We start from the raw sequence: 16,794 nt of genomic DNA on the forward strand, positions 1-16,794 counted from the left end.
CCTTAGCTTTATTTTATATGTATATATCCATACCGTGACTGTACAGCGAATGTAAGCTAACAACGGAATAACCCTCTTGTTACCCAGATCTGCAGTGTTTGGCACGACACTGCACAATAAAGTTCATGCCAAACAACCCTCACCCCTCGTGATGTAGTGCTGCCCAACGAGCGTTTGCCGATGTGCTTCAATACCCATTCAGTCACCTACATGTTTGCACAGCATTAGAAGGCTCTGAACATTATTCAGCATGATATAGCTTGAGCTGCAGCAGTATTTAGAGGGGGTATTGTATAGTTCTGTTGGAATAGCACGATAAGTTATGTCATGCTTATACAGGGGGGTGGGTTGCATGTACCTCCAGGATTAAAGTGCTGTTTGTTCAGCCAATGTACACAGTCAAAGCAGAAAAAGATACTGTACCACACTTCTATTTACTTTTTTTATGTCACCGTTGAAAAATCTTGCTGGAGGGCAAATATAAGAAGTATTTTATTAACACCTCGCAACATAAACAAAAGTCAGCTCACAACTCATCTAATGGCATGTGGGGAAATAAAGGTTCCTTTTTTGCTGGTGGACCCATGCACATTTTTTTTACTACCTTACTTTTAAGAGCAGCACAACCATAGCGTAGGTTATTAATAATTTCCAAAAAGTCAAGAAAAACGATTAACCACAATGGATGGTACAAAAAAAAGTTCATTAAAAAACTTAATGTCATATAAATCGAAAAAAAGCTTTAAAAACAGGATTGCTAGTGGTCAGCAATGATAACATCTACCAAAGTATTACTCATCACTCACTTTTTTTCTGATGGGTGGGGCAAGTGGCACCTGGCTACATGGCCCCCACCCTACAACTGAAGTGCAAAGGCCTACGTGCTATAATGTAGTGGGTAGGGAGATATGCTGCTACGAAGTCTTCTGCTTTTAAACTAAATACGAGAGTAATTGTAAGAGAGCAGAGTGCCACACATTCAAACATATGTTGAAATTTGGACTTAAAACTGCACCAGTCTCAGTTTGTGTCACGTTCTGTAAATAACAAACTGGAGAACCCACATTGATCTTGGCATTAAGCATGCACACGCTTTGAATTGAAATGTACATTGTACTGTATGCATACAACATTCATGTAATACGAATGCATTACCTGCAAATGATCCCGACACACCTGCTCGAAACCGCTATCCTGGCTGCCAGGCGAGATGGACGGAACGTTTTCTTTGTCTTTGTTTGGCTCTCCGTCCTCAGGGATGGGTGTGGTGGCCAGGGGGTTGGTGGGTGAGACAGGGGGTGCTGGAGCCCTCCGCTTCCTTGGTCCTTCGGGGCACACCGACACGCCGTAGGGCCCCTTGCTGCCGCCGCCACCACCACCACCGCCACCGGGCAGTGTGCCCAGCATAGGGGAGGGCACGCACGGCATGCTCATGGGTCGCTGATGGTGCTGGTGCTGCTGCTGCTGCCCCATTAATGGTGTTCCAGGCATGGAAGTCTGTGGAAAACGTTGACAAGTTAGACAGTGTTTAAAAATAAAACTACAAGTGCTTTCGGCTTGCATCAACTGGGACCATGTTACATCAAGAACTTTGCATTTGCCGACTCGATGTCTTAAACCAGTGGTTATCAACCTTTCTGAAATGAAGGCCACCCAATTAAGACCGATGGTCCCCACACCTCCTGCCCCAAAAACACAACTTAGTGTCCAAATGCCACGATAGGGAGATCATCTATCGACGAGGCTTCTAGTCAATGGGTTGGTAAAGCATATATTTCATGTTGTGTATTGGTGTTTTGTTGCTGCAAATATGGCGATGGCGTTCCCCCTTGCACATGATAAATGTATCCTGCACGGCATTCATGCTACAGCCTGCATCCCCCTTGAAAGTATTTTGTGCTTCCCATAAAGGGGCTTACCTCCCCCCCGGGTTGAGAACCACTGTATTAAACTGTTAAATAGTACATTGTAATAACTATATGGATTTCTGCAGTCATGGAAGCTTCAAATCAAGATTGTAATAACTGTTAACATATATACGCAAAAACATTTGCACCAACAATTTAAATGTGTATTGAGTGACACCTACAGCAACCACGATACATCTGCATTAAATAAACTGATACATTTGAATTTAAACATTTCAAAAGTAAATCAAGGTATGTGGTGAAAGTAAACATAAAGATCAGCTGTAATTTAATCATATGCAACAATCCTGTTGTACAGTGATCACTGAATTAACAGTACTTACCTCAATTTGATCATTCACAACATCAATGGAATCAGCATGAATCATACGATACAACTAAATAGATTGCTAATGCTTCCAAAAGGGTGCACTGTCAGGTAGATTGGTCTAAAACATGTTTTGCCAGTGAAGAATTTCTGGAAAGTTGTTGTTTTGCAAAATTATTCAATTGACACCTGTCCACTAGATGCGACTATTTTCACTAAAAGGGGGGGGAAGTATTTTGATTTAAAGCTTTCGTGAGTGCAGGGATTCATATTATTGGTTCTTTTGGTAAAGTCAAGTAGAAGGGAAACAATAAAATATAAACCAATAAAATTCTCACGACGTTTTGACTGCAACACAAGCAATCATCATCTTGCTGTGGATTTCACACCTGATGATGATTGCTTGTGTTGCAGTCAAAACGTCGTGAGAATTTTATTGTTTTATATTTTATTATTTCCCTTCTACGTGACTTTACCGAAAGAACCAAGAATATGGGGGGGGGGAGTATACAACTTATTCCACCAAGATAACTTGCACACATTCTGAAAATGGCATGAACTGATTTAGTTGATAACTAAAATTATTTTCCGAGATGATTGTAACAATAAAGTGAACCAGAAAACAAAGATAACGAACTATAGGACTACACTGCATAACAGTACAAAATATATACAATTTAGTGTTTAGATTCTGACCTTATAAGCTCCCCACAAAATATCAATGCCACATTTTAAAATGTAAAAAGGGTAATTATGAGTGTTTTATTATAAAATGTCTTTCACATTGGATTATAAGGTCGGCATAAGGGGAAATTATCTTTTTCAACAGTTTGATGTGCAAAAAAATGCGTAACATTTTAATGACACAGTCTGCTTTAGCTTTGAAGCTATGATATCATGCTGACAGGTTTAACGGTTTTTTTTCCCAGAGGCTTCTAAACATCAAAGTAAACTATTCATCCTCCACATACATGCCGAGTTGAAGCTTTCATTTTAATCATAACACCATAATTCAAGACAGTTCTTCAAGGGCAACTGAGTATTAAAAGTGAACAGGGTTAGCGCTCAAAAGTGATTGGCCTGTGTGACATTTACTGCTGTGAGCACAAGCATGAGGAACGATTTTCTGTTAGCACTGCTGTTAGTATCGTTAGCCAGGGCTGTACACAGCGTTAGTACTTACGTCTCTGCTACTGTCACCATGCATTGAACTGTTGGAACCACACTCGGAAACATCATCATCACTCTGGGAAAGCCATAGCAGCAGAAAGAGGACATGACACACGGGTAAGCAAAGACAGCAAAAACTCAACAATGCGCACGGGGGAGTTGTTAGAATAACCAAAAGAGCTAGAAGTAGCCAGTTACATGCGTTAGTATCAACAGCAAGAAAATGTCCCAACAGCATTCAAAGCAAGCTTCTGCATGCAACATGTTAGTATATTCAAATATAAGCGAATACAAAAAAGCAAATGCCTCCACAATACATTTGAACTATAAACACACCAACTTTTTCCAAACATGTCTCCGTGTATCTACATATTACACTCCTCTCGATAAGAGAATAATATACCATTTAATCAAGTTACAAGAGAACACCACAGCAAGAAACAACATTTCTCAATTGCAAATACACAGGGGTACAAGCATATTACGTATTTACCTTCTTTTTCTTTGGCCGCAGAAAGCTCAAAAGCCCTTTGTTTTCTTTCTCAGGAAGGTCTGTGTTGTCGTTAAGACCATGGCTCAGCTCTGTAATACAAAGACAGCTACTCAATACATCCACAGGTGATGGTTTCCATTACCTGAGCGTTAATATGCATCTAGCAACGGGGATGACACACAGTGCATTCGCTTCGCAGTGAATGGTCCATAGCTTTGCCAATGCAATAAAAAGTTAAACGAAGTAAGCCTTTCACTACGTGGTCTATTTTTATTAATTGTACGAAACTTGAAAGCATAGAAACTTTAAATTGCAAAAGATGAGCTATTTTAATACACGTACCAAAATGATTGAGGTGTTTATTAAATGTTTATATAAACATGCATATTACACCATACTTGTGTATATGAATTTCAAGTACACCTCTACAGAGCGTTCACATTGTTCACTGTAACATTACTTCTCCACTAGATGGCAGGATTGTAAAAAAAACTATCTTTTACACTTATATTATTGGTTCTTTCGGTAGTCACGTAGAAGGGAAATAATAAAATATAAAATTCTCACGACGTTTCGACTGCAACACAAGCAATCATCATCAAGTGTGAAATCCACAGCAAATTTTCTTGCTGTGGATTTCACACCTGATGATTGCTTGTGTTGCAGTCGAAACGTCGTGAGAATTTTATTGTTTAATGTTTGTATTATTTTATTATTTCCCTTCTACGTGACTTTACCGAAAGAACCAAGAATATGAATCTCTGCAGTCACGAAAGCTTTAAATCAAAATATCTTTTACACTTGTTTAGTTACCCACAGGGTGGCGCTGGCAGCACACACATGCAGCAAAACACGCAGCAGAGAATGTCGCTGGTTGTGCAAAGGGGTTGAAACATGCAGACCGTCACGGAAACCATGGAGTTGTCCAAGCACGTACATTCTTAGCCTCCCAAGCCATTATTAATGCCGCCAAGAAGTCAGTTTACCCACATGGTGGCTGCACATGGGACATGTAAACATTCCGTGCTCGATTCCAGCAGCCAGCAAGCCCAAACATGCAGCTCATAAACTCACACACACACACAAAGCATGAACAATCCTCTGCATTGTTATGCATGGGTGGCCAAAGGAACGACAAAGAAATCCAATCACGGGGTGCTTTAGGTTCGAAGCCAATTTATGCGCTTTGCCTCCTGTTACAAAAAAGCACGAGGCAGAGAGACTGAGAAGAGTATGCTGGGGGACTGATTTCAAGCAATGCTCACATCAGCATCAACTGGAAATATTTGAGCAAGTACCATGTGCATTATGTACTTTTAAAAATGTTAGTAGTTATGAACACTGTTAAAAGTAGGCACAGCAACTAGAATAAACTTGTACGAGACCTCTACGTGGATAGCAAGGCCATGATAGCGGGGGGTATCCAAACTGAAAGTCAGATGACTAAGGGCATATTTCCAGGACACTGACGACAAGTAAAATACCTTGAAACCCAAAAGATACTGAAGAACCCGTGCGATGATGTCTGAAAACTTTAGAGGTGAAAAAAAGAGTAGAATATCATACATAAAAACTTCAGAAGGTGCACACAGTTTAAACCATCACCACATGGGGTCACGATTCCAAATGAAATGTAATAATGATAAAAGTATGTGAAAGGAAGACAAATGTCATTGCATTTGGAATCTCAGAAAAACAAATCTATAAACATATAGACTGTACATCATAACGATTGAAATAAGAACAGCATTATTTCCAGATATATCAGGGTAGTGTGGAAAGCATCAAAATGAAATGTAAAAAATATATATTGCATGATAATATAAGAAACATTATACGAGTTATATATCGACCAGTAATGTACAAAATATAGTCACAGATAAACACATACACACATATATACAGACGTCTAAAACAAATTGTTATCTTAAAAGTCATACTGATTAAATAAACAATTCTAGGTCAATAACCAGGAGGTTCTATTGACAAGTCTAAAATATCTGCAGGGGAGGTAGGCTTTAAGCCAGCCTTATAAAGGACCGCAGTGATAAAACAACGCATTTTTTTTTTATCAGCTCAAGAATAACATTAAAAACCTTTGCTTCTGTCGACGGCGTACACCTCCTTGATACCGAGCTCAGACAGGGAGCACGACATATCGAGCAGCTCCGTCTCGCTGGCGTCCCGGAACAGCGTGGTGTGGGGGACGTTAAACTCGCACTTGTTGCAGATTTCGGGCAGCAGTGCTTGCAGGGCCACACGTGGGCTCACCCGAACCATGGTCTTCTGCGTTCGCAGGTAGTTCACCATCAGCCGCACCGTTTGCTGAAAAAAAAATTAAGAGATTTGAGTAGAGGATCGACGAATTGAATGCTGTAGTTAAAAATCCTGTCTTTGTTTACCCTCTTAGGACCCAGCTGTCCATGTTTATCAAATTTCTCCATTTAAAAATGACATACTGGGCTAGGCTATGGATTAAGGGGGGACTAAAACTGGGTTACACTTGTCTGAATTACAGTATAAAACCTCACGATGTGCTGTAGTGGAGGTACATTGGGACAGGAAGCCCACCTCTTCACACAAATTACAATGTTATTGTATTTGTCTCTCACCCAATGGGCCTTTGCCTTTGCAGGAAAACTCTGCACCAGTTTCGACCTTGTGGATGTCATCAGCAGAGCTAGGCCCTTTTAAACAAATGCTGTGTTTCCAGCTGTTATGAACAACAGCACCATTAAAGCTATGGGGGATTCAGCAGCAGAAAACAGAAAAACTATACACAAACTCAGTTTGTGGTGGAGGATCATGGGTAATGAATGCATAATAAACAGACTGAAAAATAATGTTTTGTCTTTCTGTCCCCCCCTTGTACTGTGACCGGTGCTTTGTACTGGGCTTGTGCTCAAGTCGCAATAAAAACCTTTTTTTATGATGTTTCATCCATTCTGCCTATGGACCTTCCAGACCAATATTTTCCAGCAGTGCAGACAAACCATGATTTCAGAAAGTAAGCTGGTTTCGAATTTCTGGGTCACATCACCAGTATATAACCTCCTTAACAAATGCTGCTGTGTAATACTCCATATATCCTGGATTACAGGATGCATGCATTTGTACCCCTGGGGAGAGCATGGAACTAAGCAAATTAATCGTGCAACTTGTATGATTCATAATAAAGGTTTTTGGGTTAGATCGCGTTATTTCTAAATGTGGCGTAACCCTCCACCACCCGACACGGCCAAACAGTAAAAAATGTGTGTCACGTTTACAAAAGACAAATAGTTCACTACTTTGGCCCACCGGTGTGTTGAAGAGTAAATCAACATCATTTACAATTTTGAGTAGACGATTCGCTGGTAATTACATCCAGCATCATCGGGCAATTTGCCAGAATGGTGAAGCCCTCCACTTTCTCCCGGTCTTAAATAGAGCAGCATGGTGACGTCATCATTTAACCCAATCTGGTGCAGTGATTTGAGGCAGAGAGGGTATTGTAATTATATAATAGATTGGTAATCATTAAATTGTTATTAATTAGTATTTGTTTCCCCTATAAGGAATTGTAATTGTAATATATATTTTATTTAATAATAAGGGTTACGACACATTTATAAATAACGCGATCTAAACCCCAAAATCTTTATTATGAATATTGGTCGCGAAAGCCGACGTGTTAAACTTGTATGATGAAAATAAATGCACCAAAGGTTTTGTGTCTGTATCCAGCTATATACCTCTGTGTCTAGTATACAATAAACAACCATCACAAGATCAAATCTAAGACATTTTGTCATTTGCTAGAATAGCAACTAAAGTACCCTGGCCTCTGGTACAACTGGGCCTTCACAACATTTACATACAACACTAAACAATCAAAACCAGCCTCTGATCCTGGTATACAATGCAAAGCCACCACCTTGTTCACTGATCCCCAGGATTAAAGTAACAGGAGTTACTAAGCATGCTTAAATTCTACTTCAGACTAAGCAATGCAGAGTAGAATTGGAAATACGTAATAGATTTGGATATCATAGAAAACACAACATGTCTCTAATTACCAATATCTATGCATACCTCTGTTTAAGAGCATTGCATTATTGGAATTGAATTGTACTTGTGTTGGTGTCAATAAAGTAGGAAACATGAAAACAGTTGCATAAAACTATGACAGTATAGGCTAACCTGCTATAAATCAAAAGTAAACACATCTACACCTCTATATAAGGGACGAAACAGAAAGACTTCTCCACAAATCTGGCTGTCGCCTGATGAAGCTAGTTGTAATTACTGGCGAAACGTCGTACTCAGATTGCAAATGTTGTGGCTTGGCTCTCCAACACACCGGTGTGCTATACTAGTGACGAATTGGCATGTTCTGTTTACGTGACAACCATTACTAGTTGGCTGTGTCGGGTGGTGGCGGGTTTTAAAAACATATTTATATATTTACGCGATCTAACCTAAAAACCTCTATTATGGATGATATTGGTCGCGAAAGCCTACGTGTTAAACTGATAAACTTTAACTCTGCCTGACCACAATCCCACAAAACAAACATTGGGGTTCAATGTTGCTGCATCTTAGTCCTTCGTATTCATAAGACTGCCAGTCCCTTTTCCAATTGAAATCTTACTCCAACATTTCACATATTTCAAGAGTATATTTGACTGCTTCATTACTTGGTAAATAAGTCCATACCATATGTAAAGATTTAACAACAAAAAGCATTGTATACTTTTCGAAGAATACTTCAACTTTGCACAGAAGAACAGAATGGTACAACCCTCTTTTCTCAATAAAACCAAAAATACTTTGATCTAAAAGCAACCCATCATTTTCACTGAATGCAAGTGTAAAATATAATTGCAGCCGCTGAAGTAACGAACGGAAATATTTTCCTTTACAATAAGGTTGCAATGTTTATGCAAGATGCTTAAAAGTACAAAAACATTTATTTAAATAAGAATGTTTGTATAGCATATTCCACCCATGGATAAGTATTATCATCATCCTCATCATCATTGAGTATCAATTTTCTACTGGTAGAATGCTAAGTATAGCCTGGTAAAAACATGATCTGCAGGCGAACTGAGCCAAAGGAAAATGTAGTTGTAAATTGGCGGGTAACACCAACCGGTGCATCCAGTGAGGCATGACGTTATAATGGCATTTCATCATGTTTCATTAGTTAAGCTACCAAAATCCAACCAATCCAGTCTCACAAATATTTATATTCATAAGTACATATGACCGAAGGCTCAAGGTTTCTGATAATACTCATCACATGACGGTGTAGTCAGCAGCATGCGTGCAAGCTTCAGAAATGAATCCAGCAACATTGTCACAAAGGTGAAATCGGAGAGCCATATATAACATGGTAATCCTCAAGATGGACCCTAATCCAAAACTGCACAAAATCCTTTAAATGTAACAACACATGAGACTTTCTACAAAGTGTAAACAAGCACTACACTCTCGAGGAAATATGTGTGAAAGACGCGTAATGTAGAAGCTAAACAATTGAGGCAATGACGTCTAAAATATAGCCACACCTAGCTCAAAGTGTAGTTTTAACTCTTATAATTCATCTAATAATAATAGTTATTTGCATGTATGTGTGAACTGGGCCACTTTGCTCACATGGCCATTTTTCTAATCTGCTTTGTCACTCCCAAGATCTCTACACAGGATTAGCGTGTTCGACTTTCAAAGTCTATTTACAATGAGGCCATGTCAGCGACGCAACGCTTTACCTCCGGGACAACAGGCTGCATCGGCTTCTTGAGTCGGTCCTCACTGGCGGCCCGAGGTTTGAGGAGGGCCGTCCCAGCACAAAGGGCCCCCAGGGGTGTGTTGGGCTTGTACTGCAGAGGCGATGCATTATCCCTCGAAAGCAGCTCCAGGGTGTGGCCGCCAGGGCTCAACCGGTAGCGACCGCAAAGCACAATCAGGAGGTCCATCACCGGCTTGCTGCTCGCACCACACACAGCAACACGTGGGCAGCAGCAGCACAGACCACAGCTCGAGTCAACGTCAAACTGTGAACCACACAGGACATTTTTTGTTCCTGATTGAGGCATAACTCAGAATCTAGAAACCAGAAATTGTTAAAAGATGTAGCATAATATTCTTACAGTACGGCTATGAACACTTGCAGATGTGTTTGTGTCATATTTACATTCATTATGTGGAGTGTAATTTAAATTACTGGTTATGGCCATAGCAATGAGTATGGAATGTAAGTTAAATCCTATTCATTTTGATCTCACAAATCGTACACAATGCATCTTCAAAACACTCAGCATCCTAATGTATTACAAGGAGGGGGATCAATATTATGTCTTGTTCACGCTCATGGATTTCAAACACGGCTTAACAAGTTAAAACATGTTGCATAGATACAAAATATATTTTTAATGTTGTATTTAAAATGACCGTAAATATTTTCCAAGAAAGAAAATGGTGCGTTTATTATATCATAGCGATTATTTGCGCATTTAATAAATCGAAAAAAACATAACACACTGGGGCAGATGCAATCACCCAAAGATGACCACATTACAGACAACTGAAAATAGTTTGTTCTAAATTGCTTGCAAAGAGGGTAATTTGACCTCGCAGCCATGAAGATTATGTTTTGTGAAAATAAACATTTATTTTAATGCATTTAAAACTCGCTATAATAGCACAGAAACCTTCCACATGGAGCCAGTTTTCCTGGGATCATTGCCCATCCACAGCACGTTCACCACTCTTGAACTCCATGCTCACGCCTTTCCAATTGCCATTTCAATGCTTGTGCCAAACTTGGGCGAACATAAAATACCTTTTTTAAAGGGCAAACATATGCCTCCCTACCCCACATCTCCAACTCCACTTAACAAAGCCTCTTAAACACCAGCTGCTTGAAGCTTGCTGATTCCAATGAGCCAGCTGAAAGGCATTTTTTCACAGTTTTAATTTACTTTTTGGCACGGCTTCAGTTATTTTTTATAATCTTTATATATAAGTAGAGATATGAATGTACTCAACAGCATCTGACTTTAAGCTTTACAATCCCTAATTATTTCCGCGGATTTCTTTTTGCATCCAACCTTGTAAGACACTGAAAACAACTGAGGATGCTATAAAAACATTAAAACGATGTATTGACACAAAACTGAAGTGTACACGAAAAATTGAAATGATTTCCCACACAGGCGGTGTTAATAACTATATACGCAGGAGGAGCCAGAGTTGAATTTAATCAATTGAACATCAATCTCATATTGTCCTGGATACGAGCACACTTCGCCTCATACTGGTACATTCCTACGTCCCTACCCATCCATCACTTGATCCCCGCAGGAATGGAATGAGTGTGTGTGGAAATCCAAGTGCACAACGCCGGGCACATGTGACACGCACCTGCCGTCGACTCGAGCCATGTGGTGCTCCCCACCCGGCAGAATGACGTTGAGCTCCACATTCTCCACTGAGAGACCATCACCCCCACCATGGTCTGGTGGGTCTAAGTTGGGGGGCCCAGTCTCGGACTGGGACCGCATCAGCGGTGGTACCGGTGCACGGGGCTTCATCTTCCGGCTGCAGAATAACACAATAAAAAGCAGTGAACATTGCGCTGCTAGGCTGTTTAAGCTTTATTGTTAAATAAACAAGGGAGTTTGGTTTCCATTCAGGGTTAATGCAGGTACATTCGTTAGGTCAAGGCGAAGCCACTCATTCTCCAATTTCAGTTGACTGGTGTTTTGGCAGAACGAATTATCAGCCACTTAGAGATCACAAGCAAATCCGGATTAGTGCATCCACATTTAACCCTCACCTAAAACTGCAATTAATCAAGTGATAGGCATGTGACTGCCCTTACACACATCACTTTCAGATCTTGCATGGCCATATGCACTATATCCACAAATTGAAAGGAAATTAATGTATTAATTTATAGGTAGTAGCAGTAATGTATTATCATGATGCTTTAAATAAAAAAAATATTTCATATAAATGAAGCAGATGCAACCATTATTTTACAAATACAGTAATGTACTATGTACAGTATAGTATACCGTTTTAATTATAAATGCCATAACAGAAAACATAACTTTATAACCGCGTACTTTAAGTAGAAAAATTCAGTTACATAAAGGGAACCACATGATTTGTTTAGCTGGCCTGCCATGAAAGTAATACGATTTGTTTGACAATCACTATGACTAAGCACGGTATGAAACAGGTTAATGATATACTGCAGGTCCTGGTGGAATCCAAGTGTTTGGTGGTGTAAACTGCATCATTGCAACACACCAACTGTGCAGTTTGACCTCTGGGTTCACAAGTGATTCAAGAAGACTAAATGAGACATTCCAGAAATGCTTTACGTGCACTTGTAGATTGCAACCATGTCCAAGTCCCTATCGGAAGCCCAATGTAAGCAACGCATATTTGAAATACACTGCTTATTTTTACATTAACCCACACTCATATTATCATACCATGAGGTGCCATTGAAAAAGATCGAGGTACAGGACAGGAAAAGAAGTTAGAAAGGCCAAGTTCACGCGACATATACTGTTGCATTGTATCAGAACTGGTAACATTGATGCAATACAGAATGTTGAATATAACGCACGTTAGTATGTGCATGCACAGCTCTTTAGCCAATGCAGTGTGCTGGTTGAGGACCTCCTCATGCTTTGCAAGCCATGAGCGTTGTTTGACCATACGTTGCCACCACAATCAGTGCACGCGGGTGAAGACAAGTATAGCCCTGTGAGCCATGCGGCTCTTGAGTCGGGTGCAACCGCAACAAACAAAATATGAACACAGAACATCCCAAAGCGATGACGCATAACAGAAACATCCTGGAATAAAAGACGGGCAGCATGTCCACTCGCGCATGGCACAAGACACGACTGGTGACAACGTGGCTCTGCAGCAGCCTACAACACCTGTGCTAGTCACGGAGGGGTGCCCATTTAAGCAATATACATGCTCAATCCTACTTAGCTTATCAGATGTGATGTGAGCAGGTGCATGGAGGGATTGTGTCAAAATACACGAACGTATCGAATAGGGATTTCTTTGAAATGCCTTTAGTGAAAACTGCTTTTGTTGATTGTCTAATTCAGTGATTGCGATTTAATATATAGTTCTTCACAACGCTGACAAAGTGACGCATTTCACTTCAGCTGTCGACCAGCAACACGTGGTGTGCAGATATTTTACGATCATTCATTACCGGCACAAACTCTTCAAATTTGCTGTCTGGTTACCTATTAATCCCAAAGTATTTGGTCAAAGTTTAAGAGCATTCACAAGCATGTACATATATATATACCCATGGATTTATTTGGGTTTTTGTTAGAATTAATCAAGATAAATATTACTCTACAACAGTATATTTTAATTCAGAATTAATCGACAGAGCTGAACATTTTCAGTTTTAAAACAAACTAAAATTTACAGCCCTTTGTCAACCTATTGCTTTCTGTCAGCTGTGATGGTTGTTTGACCATACTTCACCACACTGGCCAATGTGGATTGGTAAGAGAGGCCCATGACCTGTTCAGCTGTATCACTCGCAGCTGATGATAGTTTATTAGCTGTGGCCTGCATTCCAGCTCATATTCACAGCACAACCACATGCTCCACACAACTCCCCCATTCAATTTAACATTGATTTTATATAATATAATGGAAACTGAGCAGATTAGCTTTAACATTACCAAAACCAGCTGCACCTCTGTACAGCCTAGTTCCAATTAAAGATAAGATCATACACGAAAACGGAATTTGGCTACACTTCGTACACGAGACTTATAATAGCATAGAAAAGCCCTTTCTTCAATACGAATTCCAAAAACAACACTTTGCTGTAACTTAAGATAGGTATGATTTTACCCTTACCTGTTTTCTCCATTAATATCTGCCGAGGACATTATGCTTTAAACAAAATATATTGCAGGATTATAATAAAAACACTATTGGCAGTGAAGCTGTCGAAGAGGTAAGCGCAAGCACACACACTGTGTGGAGCTTCCTCTCATGTGGTGAGCACACGAAAGTCAGCAGCGCTCCGAGCACAAGCCACACCTGACGTCAGTATTGAAGGGTGTGGCTCACATCACGCCGCGCTCAAAGGCCACACAACATGGGAGCAGTAGCAGAGTTCAAGGCCGAGTGGGTCTGGCGACAACAAGCCCAATTAGGTCTAATTAGGGGCGAATACGAAGACAAACATTGACGACCTGACCAAAGTTATAATTATCAGCAGCAACCCTTCTAAATCTACCGTTTGGCAAAGGTGTCTTCATGTCAATTCCATCCGTCATGCTCCCAACAAATACAGAATCTTATTTGCTTTAATGAACTTATTGTTCACTTGTGTTTTTTATCTTGAGCTCAGCTATGAAGCATTCTTTATTCAGTATTCAATCATGTTGGGTTAATCATTTCCTTTTGTTGTTAGAATAACTATCTTGTCAGCGAATCCGAGGTGGGATAATATTCTCTTCATTTATGTTTCATGCCTTTATTTATCCAATCAATTTTTTTGGAAACCATATACTGTTAATAATTGAGAGTATGTATATATATGGTCCATGGTAAAAACACATTTCATAACTCAAGCTAGTCCACCTGTATGACTGGCCTGTAAATCGTCAATCATTCAATTTCCTATGATGTTTGTGAACATGTGATGTTTGAGTGATAGATAGGCTAATGGGTCTGAAATTATTCAAATCAGTTGCCTTCCTTTTTAAAGAGAATGATCAATCCAAAATTCATGCGTTTCACTTCTGTTTAGAAACAAAGTAAATACAGTACATTAAAAATGTGCTTGTTAAATAAAGTCCATGGTTATGCAACCTAGTCTATAAACTTTCCCTAATTTCATACTGCAAAAGACAGTGGGTTACTTCTCGAAGTGTGTCACCTGGAATTTCCTCTGCCGCCTCTGAAATTGTATTTACTTGGCAAAATACATCTACATAATATATCACTGCTAGATTTAGAATTGTGTCTATCATGCACTATGCTTCCAATTTGCCCTCCACAAGCTACTATTCATGATTTTACCAATTACAGTATAAATGCGCTTTTTCTTCACGAAAGTTTGCAAATTGTTCGACTATTTGTTCCGGAAAGGTTTTACAGACCTATGTATTGCATTTTGTTTTGGAATGTCCATCCCTTTTCAGATCTCTTATTTTCTACAACAGACATTGACTGGTTTCAGAAAAATTGTTCTCCATTTGGTTTATTACTTTCTTCCACGCTTTCAGTGTACTATTATAACACTCGTTATTTTATACTTAAAAGTGGTCACATTCATATCATGTTTCCTTCTCTATGGCTTGGAATCCGTTTCTCAGTCTTTATTTTACCACCTTCGAAATATAAGTGTTGATGTTAAATGCTGTGCTTTTGCCGTCAATGTGTTCGTCTATCACCTTAAAATAGTGTTATACCAACAGACACCACTATACACCCATTGATATCTCATGCCAGCACACGACACATAAAAGTGGGAATGCTACAAGGCCACGAAATGTGAAAATCTACAAAATACCAGAAAAACAAAGAAGAGAGGCCAGCCCAATGATGGGAAAGCAACTGCACCTCCTCAGGTTACTCATACCTTCAAACAGCTGTGGTTGACATTACCAACTCCTGCAACCCTGCGACCCAGGACCACATTGGCATCCCCCATGATTGGAAGCACGTCACCCGGGCTCCCGCACATTCACACATCAGTTGTGAACGTTCCAAAGCCTCAAACAAGAATAATACAATATGTGCACAAACCCATCAGGTTAAAAGAAAATCAGAGCGTGTAATAATCGGCACAGCTAACAGCATATAAACAGGTGACAAACTACACCTGAACTAGGCCACTTGAATTACATTCCAGGCAAGGAAAAATGTAAACACTAAACAATTACTGGGAGAGGAGGAAGGGGACCCTATAAGGTAGCAAGCAATGTGTGTTAGTTTAACAATGTTTAGGGGCAATAGTTCAACATGTTACAACTACAGGTGCCTCTAAGCTACCTACAATGGCAGTACGAACACAATTCCCTAGATTAGTTGTACGAACTTATTCCATAATTAGATTTGGGCCACTGGGGACAATATGGCTGCAAAGTGTTGATTCAGTGGATGCCTGCGTGTTAGAGTAAGCAATGGCCAATCCAAGCATTTACTGATATCAATTAGTGGATAACGATGCTGCCAGAACGTACATCGGTGGGGGATAGCAATTACTAAATGTTGGTAGTGTCCTTGCGTCTATTGGAAATTAGCTGTCTCCTCTCTTTGGCAGGGATGAGACAATCTCTGACAATCTGTGGTTTGTTAAAATCAAGTGAAATTAAATTTGTACTTTTTCTGTATGGGCTCCCCCGTGTCCATTTATAGTCATTTTTAAAAAAAAGCTGTTTCATTATCTTCGTGTCCCTGCAGGTTGTGAACTCTATTAGACACCAGTGTATACAACTACACATGGGATAATAACGTGAAGTTCAGTCAAACCAGCAATTGTGGGCAAATTTGGATGGGTGTGTCTGCACCTGCATGTGTGTGCATGCGAATTATTTTTCAAGTATAGTTGTGGATACACATAATTAGGTGTTGAATAAGTATGCCTCACTAAAACTACACTACAGTACTGTACTTCAAAATGGTTAGATAGCCTTTGCAAAGTTCCCAATAAGAAGTAACATTTTCCAAAACAGACCTGGTTTTAAATAAAAAAAGAAAACTGCGGATTATAATGGAAACAAAACAGAAAATGCAGTTTGAAAAACCGCCCAATACATTGAAGATTTAAATATTCAAGGGGTGTAAGGAAAACATGCTCACCCAGGTCGCCTCTTACGTTTTTTATTTTTTTTTAT

The 16,794-nt window shown here is 39.7% G+C and overlaps 1 protein-coding gene across 6 annotated transcripts in view; it reads right to left on the minus strand.

Moving 5' to 3' along the window:
- Positions 1-16,794, minus strand: part of LOC144941034 (protein cordon-bleu-like) — a 59,978-nt gene that overhangs the window by 17,048 nt on the left and 26,136 nt on the right. For 2 of the 6 annotated variants that reach the window (XM_078867502.1, XM_078867462.1), the window contains exons 4-10: positions 11,306-11,482; positions 9,652-9,868; positions 5,995-6,223; positions 5,383-5,430; positions 3,899-3,987; positions 3,419-3,481; positions 1,156-1,497 (exon numbers count right to left, since the gene is read on the minus strand). In XM_078867502.1, the coding sequence (XP_078723628.1) occupies positions 1,156-1,497; positions 3,419-3,481; positions 3,899-3,987; positions 5,383-5,430; positions 5,995-6,223; positions 9,652-9,868; positions 11,306-11,482 (1,165 nt within the window). Of the gene's footprint in view, positions 1-1,155; positions 1,498-3,418; positions 3,482-3,898; positions 3,988-5,382; positions 5,431-5,994; positions 6,224-9,651; positions 9,869-11,305; positions 11,483-13,801; positions 13,875-16,794 lie in introns of those variants that run through there. The other 4 variants (XM_078867469.1, XM_078867477.1, XM_078867484.1 and 1 more) reach the window with 4 other exon arrangements.

Source organism: Lampetra fluviatilis, chromosome 2, assembly GCF_964198595.1.
Source record: "Lampetra fluviatilis chromosome 2, kcLamFluv1.1, whole genome shotgun sequence".
Lineage (NCBI taxonomy): Eukaryota > Metazoa > Chordata > Hyperoartia > Petromyzontiformes > Petromyzontidae > Lampetra > Lampetra fluviatilis.